At 36.7% G+C, this 13,149-nt stretch overlaps 2 protein-coding genes across 2 annotated transcripts; one reads left to right on the top strand and one right to left on the bottom strand.

The window, feature by feature from the left end:
* Positions 1–3,973: 3,973 nt before the first annotated feature.
* Positions 3,974–9,325, bottom strand: LOC141385533 (uncharacterized). The gene is made up of 5 exons (XM_087236968.1): positions 7,654–9,325; positions 7,153–7,530; positions 6,873–7,025; positions 5,582–5,631; positions 3,974–5,362 (listed from the first exon to the last, which is right to left on the bottom strand). The coding sequence occupies exons 1-5, from the start codon at positions 7,733–7,735 to the stop codon at positions 5,234–5,236; spliced, it is 792 nt and encodes a 263-aa protein (XP_087093094.1). The 5' UTR covers positions 7,736–9,325; the 3' UTR covers positions 3,974–5,233.
* LOC110438568 (serine/threonine-protein kinase pim-3) lies at positions 8,149–12,870 on the top strand. Its single transcript, XM_087236989.1, has 9 exons — positions 8,149–8,219; positions 10,770–10,814; positions 11,054–11,311; positions 11,429–11,511; positions 11,625–11,675; positions 11,748–12,120; positions 12,245–12,424; positions 12,497–12,592; positions 12,690–12,870. Exons 2-8 carry the CDS (start codon positions 10,799–10,801, stop codon positions 12,586–12,588), a joined length of 1,053 nt encoding a protein of 350 aa, XP_087093115.1. The 5' UTR covers positions 8,149–8,219; positions 10,770–10,798; the 3' UTR covers positions 12,589–12,592; positions 12,690–12,870.
* The last annotated feature ends 279 nt before the right edge of the window (positions 12,871–13,149 follow it).

Here is a 13,149-nt window from a genome sequence, read left to right as displayed (position 1 = left end):
TTTAGCCTACCCAGTACCGCATGTCTTTGGACTGTGGGGGAAACCGGAGCACCCGGAGGAAACCCACGCGAATGGAGGGAGAACATGCAAACTCCACACAGAAACCCCAACTGAGCCGAGGCTCGAACCAGCCACCCAGCGACCTCCTGGCTGTGAGGCGACAGCACTACCTACTGCGCCACTGCTTCGCCACACACAATACTCATAATACACTCTATACATTTTATACACCCTATACATATACATATATACACTTAATACACTCCTATCAGGGTTCAGCATAAAACACAGGTCTTTGGTGTGAGAGTCACATACCCACTGAGCTACTGGAAGTTGATGAACCCACACACAACGAAAGGCAATTTGCTTCATATACACAAATGATACACTCCATACATATACACGATACATTCTATACATATACACTACATACATATGCACACACGATACACTCCATACATATGTTACACCCTATACATATACACATGATACACTCTATACATAAGCACACGTGATACACTCCATACATATGCACACATGATACATTCTATAAGTATACACAAGCACACACGATACACTCTATCCAAATGCACACACGATACACTCTATACATTCACACACATAGGATACACCCTATACATATACACATGATAAACTCTATACATATACAAGCACATCATACATTTTATAGGTATACACACTATACATATACACACTTGATGCACTCCTGTCAGGATCTGGTAAAAATCTTATAGATTTACTGTCATAATGTTTATCGTAATATTAAAGGTCTAGGGAAGCTTGAACTCCCTGAGCAAAATTGCGAGTATTTACAAATTTACATTGTGTAAATAATAGTTAAATTTTGTTTGCATCAAAGTGCTTTGGGTGTACAAAACCCTGTGGCTGGTTTGTGGTTTGAGCCTGCTCAGACCACTGGTAAACTTTCAATCTGCAAGCCTTTTCAGTTTCAGAGCTGTTTCAGAGACACTTAGACAATTAAAAACCTATCTCTTCCGGAATCACCTGAACTCAACTATGAACAAAACCAGGACCCCTTCATCTCTCCCCACACCAAACCACATGACAACTTCAAAATATGATGCAATTCTAAGTGTGCCTCACAGGTGAGTGGGCTTGACTCTTTCATTTTGACCAACACTTTCACCAGTTTTGCACACTTACACCAAACACTATCTTACAATCAACCAACAGCTAAAAAACAAATCAATTCAATTCAATAATTGCTTTATTGGCATGACAAATGCTACAAATGAATTGTCAAAGCATTTATAAAGTTTACATAAAAAGTAACGTACAAAAACACAGTAAACACAGTAAATAGCAGTAGTAAAAAATGGTATTTATATATAATAGTTAAATAAAATATCAACAATATTATTATAACAACATTATTCATGCAAATCAATAAAAATAATAATAAATCAGAATAAACTGTACATTTAACAATCAACATTTTGGCATAAAACAGTTCAAATAAAACAATAACAATACAATAACACAAAACAATAATAAGTATATATTGTGTGTGTGTGTGTGTGTGTGTGTGTGTGTGTGTGTGTGTGTGTGTGTGTGTGTGTGTGTGTGTGTGTGTGTGTGTGTGTGTGTGTGTGTGTGTGTGTGTGTGTGTGTGTGTGCAGGTGCATTACTGATGGTTTTATTGGTCTCCTCTCTCTTTTTGTGACATGTAAATTTTTTTCCTTTAGTAAATATTGCAGTTGTGTTTTATTGTCTAACTAAGTGAATTGTGGGTACATGCTCTGTAGTTTGGGGTAGAATATGGGTGAGGAAGTGTTCCTCCATCTTCACCTCCGCCTGAGCAGTGTGGACAGATGCGGCGCTCTCTGGGTTGGCAGTTCTGTCTGTATCGGCCCGTCTCTAGACTATGAGCACTCAGCCTGTAATTGGTCATTGTTGTTCTTAATTTACTGTCCTTTACTGCACATATGTTGCCAGATTCGTGCTGGAATTTCTATTTGTGTTGATTTTTTAATGGCGTAAAAGGCCCATTTTAGCTTTCTCCTTCAGTCCATTCACAGCCTGATTTAGTTTTCCATTAGTACTTCTTTTCAACCCAAGGTATGTGTAACTTATGGCAGGTTCAATTTTTCTCATACCAAGGGTGAAACTGTGTTTCTTTCCCTGACAGCTGGGTTTTTCTGGAATGTTAGGGTTTTGGTTTTCTTTGGGTTAACGGTCAGGGCCCAGCTCTGACAGAAGCTGTGCAGGATATCCAGCTGCTGCTGTGGACCCTCATCTGTTGGCGACAGCAACACCAGATCATCTGCAAACAGCAGGAACTTTAAACTGAAGTCGTATAGTGCGTGACCTGGCATATCTGCTTGCTCTAGGAGCATTGCCAATTTATTGATGTAGATATTTAAGAGTGTTGGTGACAGTGGGCAGCCCTGTCTCACACCCTGCCCCTAAGTGAAGAATTCTGTTCTCTATTTTCCAATTTTAATTGCGCATTGATTGTTTGAATACATTGTTTTTATAATGTTGTATGTTTTGCCGCCAATACCTGATTAGAAGTTTAGACAGCACACCTTCATGCCAAATTGAATCAAACACTTTCGAAAAATCCACAAAGCAAATATTTTGTTTTTGTTTTGATGGACGTATTTGTCTATCAGAGTCTGAAGGGTGAAGATATGGTCTGATTTTGATCACTCATATGGTATGAATTTGGCAGAAACCTCATCTGTCTTATGCTGAGGACATTGTACTTTGTAAGGAAGCCTGTTAGTCTGGTGTTGATGATACTGCAAAACAACTTCCCCAGATTACTGTTTACACAGATGCTTCACTAATTGTTAGTGTCTGATCTGTATCCACTTTTGAATATGGCCTGTAATAATCCTTTATTCCTTATACTCTCTCTCTCTCTCTCCCTCTCTCTCTCTCTCCCTCTCTCTCTCTCTCTCTCTCTCTCTGTCTCTATCTATCTATCTATATGAGCACATCTTTAAGCGTGTTTGTAATGTTTTTATGCGTTAGTCTTTTCTCTCTTTATGTGACAGGCATCAATGTAATGTGCTGCTAGTAAGATACAATCTGCTTTTTTACCTAAAACATGTTGAAGTTTTAGAGATACAGACCGCAGTCTGCCACATATAAAATAGATAACCACAGAGAAGGGCTGATATTGACAGAACTCGCAACTCAGAGAGAGCCGCATCTGCCCACACTGTGCCCAAGCAGAGGTGGAGACGAAGGAACACTTCTTCACCCACTGCACACACTATCAGCACCATCAGGGAATCAATTTACACCAAATTCCAGCTCCTTTACCCTAAATTCACTAAAATCACTGTCGTCAGTCTGTTTTATTGTCTAACTTAGTGAATTCGGGAAAAAGGAGATCTAACAAGATGTAACAAGATGATTAAGGAGATGTGCCTACATCTGTGCCTGCTAGTTGACAGCCCAAAAAACATGCTTGGAATAATGAGTACATTGTGCAGGATGTGCCATATGTATTTCTCTATTTATGCATGTATGCATGAATATTTGTTTGTTTAATACTGTATATAATTTAAATAAAGTTTGTATTTATTTTATTTAAAATAGTTTGTTATTAACTGCATAAATATCACACCAGTTGCCTATAATACACAGTTATAAGTCAAACTCTCTAGTCTCTAGTTGACACCAATCAAATTGTGAAGGGCCATTTGAATTGACTAGTTTTAAGCACTGAATGTTAGAAGGACACTTCAATGTGGTGGTCTTGTTTGCTTTTACATATGCAGTTTGGAACACACACCACCTGACTGGCGTTAAGGACTCTTATTTTGAAGTGTTTTTTTTACTCCTGTTTTTATTGTTACTTCCTGTATTTAGTTCCTGTTTGGTTCCTGTTCTTAGCACCTGCTCCTTATCTCATAAATTTATACCCCAGTAATGTCCCATCTCCTTGGTCGGCTGTTTTTTTGGCATTTTTTTTTTTGTCTTGTTGGAATTTATATGTCTGTAAATTTGTTTTTAATTGTGTCTGACATTTCTTCTTTCTAAAACAGCCATGCAGACCATTTCTAATAAGCGCTACCAATGTTTCCTGCAAACTTAAACATAATAAATGAAACTGTATTTGTGATACATCTTCATCCAGTCTGTAGAATTAATGATAATCTCCATTAAGCAAGCTGTTGCTAACACTGCATGCATACAAACCACATAAGCGTTTACACACAATCGACCTCTTTCCTGTCCTATTTCTGTCTCCTGTTCTGTCTTACACAACCACTAGCCTGAATGGAAGCATTTGTGGTTGAGATTCAATCTTTAACTGAGAACATGACAAGACCCTTTCTCAAAAACCAAACAAATGAATAAATAAAAACAGACCAGACAAATAGGTCAGAAAAAGCTTCTTAGAAGAATAACTTAATAACTGAGGGACCAAACATTTTAAAAAGTCAAATCAATTCAGTTTCATTTTAATATATAAACGTTTGCTAGAGAATCAAAAGTACAGTTTAAAAAGGCAAGTTCAAATGCATCAGTCTTGAAAACTGCATCTTACAACTAAACACCACGTAAAATGGGCATGCTTGTAGCTTTTCTGTTTCATTTAAAAATGGTAAGACCTTGCTAAATTTTAAGATTACCCAATTACATGTAAATAATCTCAGATAAACAATGCGATCGTCAAGTTTAAGAATACTATAATTATCATAAACACTTGACACCTCACACAGGAAATGCACTTTTACCTCATGTTGTGTTGGTCATCATCACTGTGTGTCAATAAAGACTGAAAACATGCTAAAACACTCACTGAAAATATAAGGTTTATTTGTCAATCTTTTACTGTTTGTACAGAACCACAATACTTTATTTTAATCAGAGATTTAATAACAGATACAAAAACAAAATAGCTGAGAAAAAGAAACAGCAATAAAGGCATTTAATGTAATGAAAAAATCTAAACCAATAATACAATGGCAGGTCATACATAAACTTTGTGCATCACATTGTGAGGAAAAAACACAACGAAAATAAGGTATGCATCTTACTACACTTGTATTCAATTATATTTTATTTGATTTTATTTAAGGCAGAACCAAAATTGTAAAACGAATTTCCCAACCTTCAGCAAATTTGCTAATTCTTTTGAATTCAAACTATGATCCAGCATAGATGTCCTTACCCGAACTAGAAAAACCTGCCATTAACAAGATTATGGTACATGTAATTTTCTAATCTATTAAGTTTTGTAATTGACCTGAGAATATATACTGAACTCAGAACTTCGGTCTTGTGTTTTTTTGTGTTGTATTTGTCTTCTGGTCCTCACATCCAAAGATACATAACACAACTCTTGTTCATTATTCCCCTGGAAGAACAAATAATGTGGGCTTTTATTATGTGTGTGAATATATATATATATATATATATATATATATATATATATATATATATATATATATATATATATATATATATATATATATATATATATATATATATATATATATTGTATAATGTAAATTTTTATCCAAAACATTTTAAGCAAAAGGAAATTTTTTTTCTGGTACAGTAGTTTGTATCATACCTCTGCAAATCTTGCACCTCTTAGCTTGCATTTTTGATCATGTGGAGAACCTAAAACGGAAGATTTAAAATGAGAACAGCACATATATATACAGTTGAAGTCAGAATTATTAGCCCCCCTTTTAATTATTTTTTTTATATATTTTCCAAATGATGTTTAACAGAGCAAGGAAATTTTCACAGTATGTCTGATCATATTTTTTCTTCTGGAGAAAGTCTTATTTTTTTATTTCGGCTAGAACAAAAGCAGTTTAAAAATTTTTAAAAACAATTTTAAGGACAATATTATTAGCTCCATTAAGCTTTTCTTTTTTCGAGTCTACAGAACAAACCATCAACATACAATAACTTGCTTAATTACCCTAAACTGCCTAGTTAACCTGATTTAACCTAGTTAAGCCTTTAAAAGTCACTTTAAGCTGTATAGAAGTGCCTTAAAAATATCTAGTAAAATATTATTTACTGTCATAATGGCAAAGATAAAATAAATTAGTTATTAGAGATGAGTTATTAACACTAATATGTTTAGAAATGTGGTGAAAAAATCTGCTCTCCGTTAAAAAGAAATTGGGGGAAAAAATAAACAAGGGGGTGAACATATTATGACAAATTATTATTTTGCTTACCCCATTGGCAATCTGCTTTAAAGTAAACCTAACTTAATTTTTATTATATTATTTTTAAAACAAGACGAAATGTTTTGTTTGTTTAGAAAATGCTTCCTGATTTAAGAATTTCAAGATGTTTGTTCTAGGAACAAGACAAAAAATCAAAGTAAGAAAAGCATTTTTTGCAGTGCAGCTTAATGAAGATGCTGATTTGACTGTGCAGCAGGACATGGAACGTGCTCACACTACCAAAAGTACTAACAACTGGTTTAAAGATAATGGTATCGCAATGTATAATTGGTCACCAAACTTGCCGGACCATAAACTCCTAGAGAATTCATGTGGAATTGTGAAGAGGAAGATGTGAGACACCAGACAGACACCACATCCAGTATTTCTGTGTTAAAAGTCCCTTTTGATTGGTCTTAAGTACTATTCTAATTTTCCAAGATACTGAATTTTGAGTTATTAATCATCAAGAAATAAATGAAAAGAAACAAACATGAAGCTAGTCAATTTGCCTTGACTGTACATTTCCATCATCAGAGGTTATGCAAAGACGATGCTTTTAAGTTTATACCTTTTAAAAGAAATGCATTGTTGATAAAAACAGAGCTCACTGACAAAACCATTTATTTGTATATTAAACCATGGCAGCAAAGTGTATTAATCTGTGAAAATTACCTGTAGTTTTCTTCTGACAGAGGCAGTAGACACAGATGGAGAAGAGGAGAACACACAGCGAACACACACTAAACAGCAGATTCCAGCAGAACACACACTTTGAGACAGCAGGAGGAGTGGAGGTGCTGTTCAAGAGCTCAGAACAGGACGTCTCTTTCTCAAGATGAAACAAACACAAATGAATCAATGAATGTTCATTAAAATATGTTTGTTCTGTTTGTCTTGCTTCCTGGAAAGCTCTCCAGAAACTACAAAACAACCAGCAGAAGTTATTTCTTACCAGCAAAAGAGAGACGTGTTGTTCGGTTTCCATTATTGTACACTGCAGATCCAGAGATGACGCCTCTTTCATTCTTATTGATGGAGTTTTTCACATTTGCACAGTAGTACAGCCCCAGATCAGAGACACTGATGTTAATAATGTGTAGATCATAGGAATTACTGGCAGGGTTGTGGACGAATCTGAAATGCTTAATTGTATCAAATATTCTATAATCCATCACTAAAGAGGGCTGGTTTTTATGAGAGCAGTTTCTTATCCACACAATCATGAAGCCATAAATAACTGAGCGATCACAGTAAAGAGTGATGTTTTCTCCTGCTCTGACGTTTATCACCACTTCTTCTCCAGAGATTTGTTTGTGACTAATTAAAGTAACTATAAAAGCAGACAAATAACTGTCAAGCACTTGTAATTTCACATACTCAAACACTGAGCATATTACTGAAAAATTATTTATATATTTAAATCTCAAAACAGTTTAAGTATAATTATTCTTACACATGAGTGCGATGAGAGTAAGTCGTGGCCTCTCCATGGCAGTGAGTGATTGTGAATTACTGACACTGCTGAGGGTCTTCATGCAGACCAGCGGCTCTTATCTGATTGGTTCACGTCAATGGAAAGTTTTACTTAAAAACATCCTGTGTCAGGAGGGGTTTGGCTTTCCATTGAGTTATTCTTTGATGTACAATGAACAGTGAAATATAGTGTTGTCCAATCTCAGCTGTCTTAAAAATGTCTTTGTGATCAGGCACTTGATTAACTCATGAAATTAAAGAAGTCAACAGGAAATAAAAATACTGCTCAAACCTTTCATCAGTAAACAGAGACAGATGTAGCTTGTATGAACACAGATAGAGTCACATCAGAAATGTTTGATTATAATCACTAAAATTTGTCTGTTGAACTGAAATGAAATAATATAATTGATCTTTTTCTTTGTGTTGCTGCTGTAATTGAGGGTTTTTATGTTTGTTTTGTTTAATAGGTCAAAACTGGAAGCGATGAAGGAACAGCATCTGAACATGTCAAAACAGGAAACCCACAAGCCCCGTTCAGAGCCTGTACAGTTCATCCTCTTCACATTAGTGTTTACAGTTCACTGATCTGATAAGATCTCTTAGATCATTGTCACAAAGCACAGATTTTCCATTAGGCTTTCTTTAGTCTTGTGTATTGATTAATGTGCGCGAGGGCAACTACTGGTTTAATGAGGGAGTTTTCTGAGAGATGAAGAGCTGTAAAGTGAGTGTTCAATTACAAAAAGAAACAATTATACAAACTCAGTGTTACCTTTTCATTAAGATTAACAAAACTGTATTAATTTAAAAGAAATATAATTATTAAAGCATGTATTAGAGCGTGTAAGCCCAACAAAGTTTTTTTTTAATGTAATTGCATTTAATTTTAATTAATTATAAAATAAACATTTATTAGTAATCACTACTGATGGGTTAGATTTTCAATATTCAATATTGTTCAGTAATTATTCAGCAGTAATTAAACATCTCTGTAGCATTTCCTCCTGCAGATGTGGTTCAGTCAGTTCAGCACTGCAGGGAGCTGTCCATTGTGCTGAATTTACTCCACACTAAACTCTCTTCTCACATTAAATTCATTATAAGTGTCTGATCAGTGAACAGGATACTGTCATTTCTCAACAACTAAAGAAGGTTTAATGTAGAATTTAAAAGATAATAGGAAATACAAACAGATGGATTTGCTTTATGAAAGGAAATTTTGTTGAATGATTATTACAATTTGGTTTAAATGTCGAATGTTGCACTCGTATATGTTGCATTGCTCTGCTCTTCTTTAAGTAAATCAAACCACAGTTGTGTGCTGTTAATTCTGTTCATGATTTATGGTGCATATTTTAATAAATCAGACACTTTTGCATCTTCAGTTTCTCAACAATTCTAAGTTATGAAAGTATATATATAATGAAAGCAACATTTACAGCTGCAGCGTGCACTAAATATTTTCTTACTCTGCTTCTTTTTGTTTTTGTCTAACCACAGTTTATCTCATGCATTGATGTGTGTATTGAGCATGCAAGATCACCAGCTTGACCACAAACACTTTTAGGACATTCAGTTTGTTGCATGCCTGAATGGAAACACTTGTGGTTTGTGTTCTCGCCTAGCTTTTCACAGCAACTGCAACATCACTGCACCAGGACCATCATTAAGACCAAGAAGAAGAAGAAGAAACACAATCATATAACTAAACAATTAACTTTTATGAATGATTTTTACTAGGCTTAAAAAATAGTAACCTGTTTACCTTTGACATATATTTACTACAGTAAACTATTGTGTAAAATCAGGTCGCTTCGATGCACATTATGCACCTGTAACAGACGTTCAACAGCGTAAATCACATCGAATCTTCAAATGTAATGACAAACGAGAGATGTTTTGCTAAAAAAAGAATCCGTTATGTATTTATTTTTCACATAAACAAACAAAACTAGATTGGTTAGGAAAATTCTAGCAAACATGTACAAGCCAATTTTCATTACAGACTAGGTGATAGTAATTTAGCATATTGAAAGCTGTATATTTGTATTTCACATAAACGAGAAATAATGTATTTAGAAATTTTCACCTTTTCAGCTGTGGACGCCATCTTGTGGTCAGACGCGAAAACTCGGCGCGTGAATTGTTTTGTGCTTTCTAGCCGTTAAAAGTACACAAAGTCCCTTAGAAAACCTTCACATTCATCGAAAATATCGAAACCATTAATACAATTTATTAATATTAATAATTTTATTAAAACAAGAGCAAACGAAAAGTACATAAATATGACTGTACCGTACCAGATGATATCTACGTACGGTCATGTGATCTGAAATGGTGCGTAGACTAAGAACTGGTGAGCGATTTAATTTACTTTATAATATTTACAATAATAAACTATTTTGAACTTATACTTATATTTCTAATATCTTCATGAGCAGTTAACACTGTATTTTATTTACATTGTTTGAGCCACTAATAAAAAATCTCCGAATATTTAATTATTTTAATTTAATTAATTGCTAAATAGCTGTACATTTTACAAAGTCAAACCTTGTCAAACGAATTCTGCTCATTTATCATAATTACAGTTTCGTGAAATATAAATTAATTGATTTAAAGTCACTGTTATTGTTATATTACCACTACTATTATTATTACTACTATTATTATTATTATTATTATTATTATTATTATTATTATTATTATTATTATTAACTATTATTTTTATGCTGAAATTAGATGTTTACATAATTCAGATTAGCTATTCAAATTGTGGTTGCTATAGCAACGCGTGTTATGATTTGACTCCATATATAAACACCGAGACTCGCCGCTATCTGTTGATTGAGGAGAGGCGAATTTCTGAGACATTTGCTGAGGATTACTGTGCTGATACTGCGATTCTTCAAGGAGACCAGTGGATTTCTGACAGAAGACTTTTATTTTATAAGGAGATCGACGCTCAGAGCTGAGATTATTCCTTTTGACACGTTTTGTTGCTCTTTTGTTGTGTTTATTTTGATTTTGATCTTGTTTTTATTGTTTTTATTGACATTTTTATTGATATTTGATCTTTGTTCTTGTTTTCAGGTTTGCTGGAGTTTGGAGGAGTTTGTCAGATGGGTGAAAACCGCAGTGAGTGTTTTAGTTTTTATTTGTTTATGATCAATCATGATATGATGTTGTGTAATGTTTGGGGAAATGTGATGTAAATAAACTGGTACAAATGAACCCATTTCAACACAACTGTTCCCCGATATAAGTGATCAGATGTCTTTTATTCTCTGTAGATGCAGCTACTAAAGTTAATTGTTGATTAATTCTTATAATCTTATAATAAACGTGATATGTTGTTGTTGTTGTCGTTGTCTCAGGCCGCTCCAGATCCAGGAGTTCTGCTTTCATCCAGGCAGCTGTTCAGGACGTCAGGACACATGATGGTGATGGTGAAACCCAGACCGTGAGCCAAGAGCTTGATGGATTTCTCGCACCTCTGCCTTCCCTGTTGGCCAAATCTGTGTCCACAGATCAGGGTAACAGGAAGAGGAAGCGGCAGAGCGGCAGCCAGCAAACACCAGAAGATGAACGTCCGTCCACCTCATCTAGAAGAGCTCTCAAACGCTCTCGCAGAGGTCAGAATGGCTTATTGAAGAAGTGATGATGATGTTTCAGTAATGCTCTTTTACAGTTTTCTCTACTGCTGCATGTTTTCTTTGAACACACATTTCTACTGCTCCTCTGTGTTGCAGACGCGTATGCAAAGGGCCCACTGCTGGGAGACGGTGGATTTGGCTCTGTGTTTGCTGGGATGCGCAGGTCTGATGGACTGCCAGTAAGTCGTTTTCTCCGCTCTTCATTCAAACAGCCTTTAGAAATCCTGATCTCAGTAAATGTGATGTGTGAGGATCAGGCAGGTGTGATTTATTATGCTTTATCTGTCTACAGGTCGCCATCAAGTATGTGTCTAAAGAGCGGACACAGAGGAGACTGAGAGTTGTGAGTTCAGTGTGAACCTGTTGTTGTGTTTGATGTTTCATTGGGTTCTGAATCCAATCGTTTGTCCTGCAGGAAGGTCAGGGTCGGCTGCCGCTGGAAGTGGCACTGATGACCCGCGTCAATTCAGCTCCTGCCTGCCCCAACGTCCTGCAGCTGCTAGACTGGTTTGACCGTCCCAGACGCTACATCCTGATCCTGGAGCGTCCGGATCCCTGCCAAGACCTCCAGAGCTTCTGTGAGGAGAACGGCTGTCTGGATGAGGGTCTGGCCAAGAAAGTGCTGGTGCAGCTGATCGCGGCTCTGAAACACTGCGAGAGCCGCGGAGTCCTGCACCGGGACGTCAAGCCAGAGAACCTGCTGATCTCCACAGAGTCCCAGGACATCAAGCTGCTGGACTTCGGCTGTGGAGATCTGCTCAAGCGCTCGGCCTACAAATACTTCGCAGGTGGGTTTGTGTTGCAGAAGGAAACACTCTGTGGATGTTTGTGAGCTTTTGATGATCCACCAAAGGGAATTTGTGTGTGCTGGAGTGTTTTGAACGGGTGTTTGTGTCTCCTTGTGTCTCTCAGGAACTATTCAATACGCTCCACCTGAGTGGTTCTGCAGACAGCGCTACCATGCGGGTCCAGCTACGGTGTGGTCAGTAGGAGTGACCCTCTTCAACATCCTGTGCAACCGTTTCCCCTTCGGAGGCTCACTGAGGGTCACGTCCAGGAGCAAACTGACCTTCCCCATAACTCTGTCAACAGGTAAGAGACTCACTGAGAGATCAGCAGAAGTGTGTTGCTCTGTGTTTCTGAACACGGTGTTGTGTGTATCAGAGTGCCGTCAGCTGATTGGCTGGTGTCTCAGTCCAGCGGCGGCTGATCGGCCCAGTTTGGACGATATTGAGCGCCATCCCTGGTTACAGTGAACAGGTGGCCAGTGACTTGACACTTATCTGAGTGACGCACTCATGGCTTTGATTGTGTTGTTAGGGTCAGTCTGGATTAATGATCTTAATGATTTGTGTAGGGTGAGCAGGAGTCACACAGGAAGTGCAGAGAACTGCTTCCTGATCACCTGCAGAATGAGGAGTGGGCATTAACTAATGGCCGACTCACCCAGGGCCGGGGCCCCTTTACCTGCACTAAGCCACCGCTTCAGACGACTTTAATGTTAATAGGGATTTTAATAATAAACGTATTCTTTAGACAAATAATCCAGGTGTAGTGTCTTCCTAGAGTGACTGGAGAGAGCTCAAATAAAGGGAGAGTTCACACAGAAATCCAGATTTACTCACTGTTTACTCAAACTCAAGTGGTTTCAGATCTTTATGAGTTTGCACAAAAGAAGATATTTTGAAGAAAGCAGTAAGTCAGACATTCATGCCTCACACACATTTATACATTCATATTCTTAACAATCAACACTGCTGTTTAAATCAGACGCAGATGCCAGAACATTGTCATTAACACTCTTTTGAATCATATTT

This window comes from Danio rerio, chromosome 1 (genome assembly GCF_052040795.2).
Source record: "Danio rerio strain M-AB ecotype USA chromosome 1, GRCz13ab, whole genome shotgun sequence".
Lineage (NCBI taxonomy): Eukaryota > Metazoa > Chordata > Actinopteri > Cypriniformes > Danionidae > Danio > Danio rerio.
Note: the sequence above shows the minus strand (reverse complement) of the source record. Positions and strands in the feature narration are given on the sequence as shown.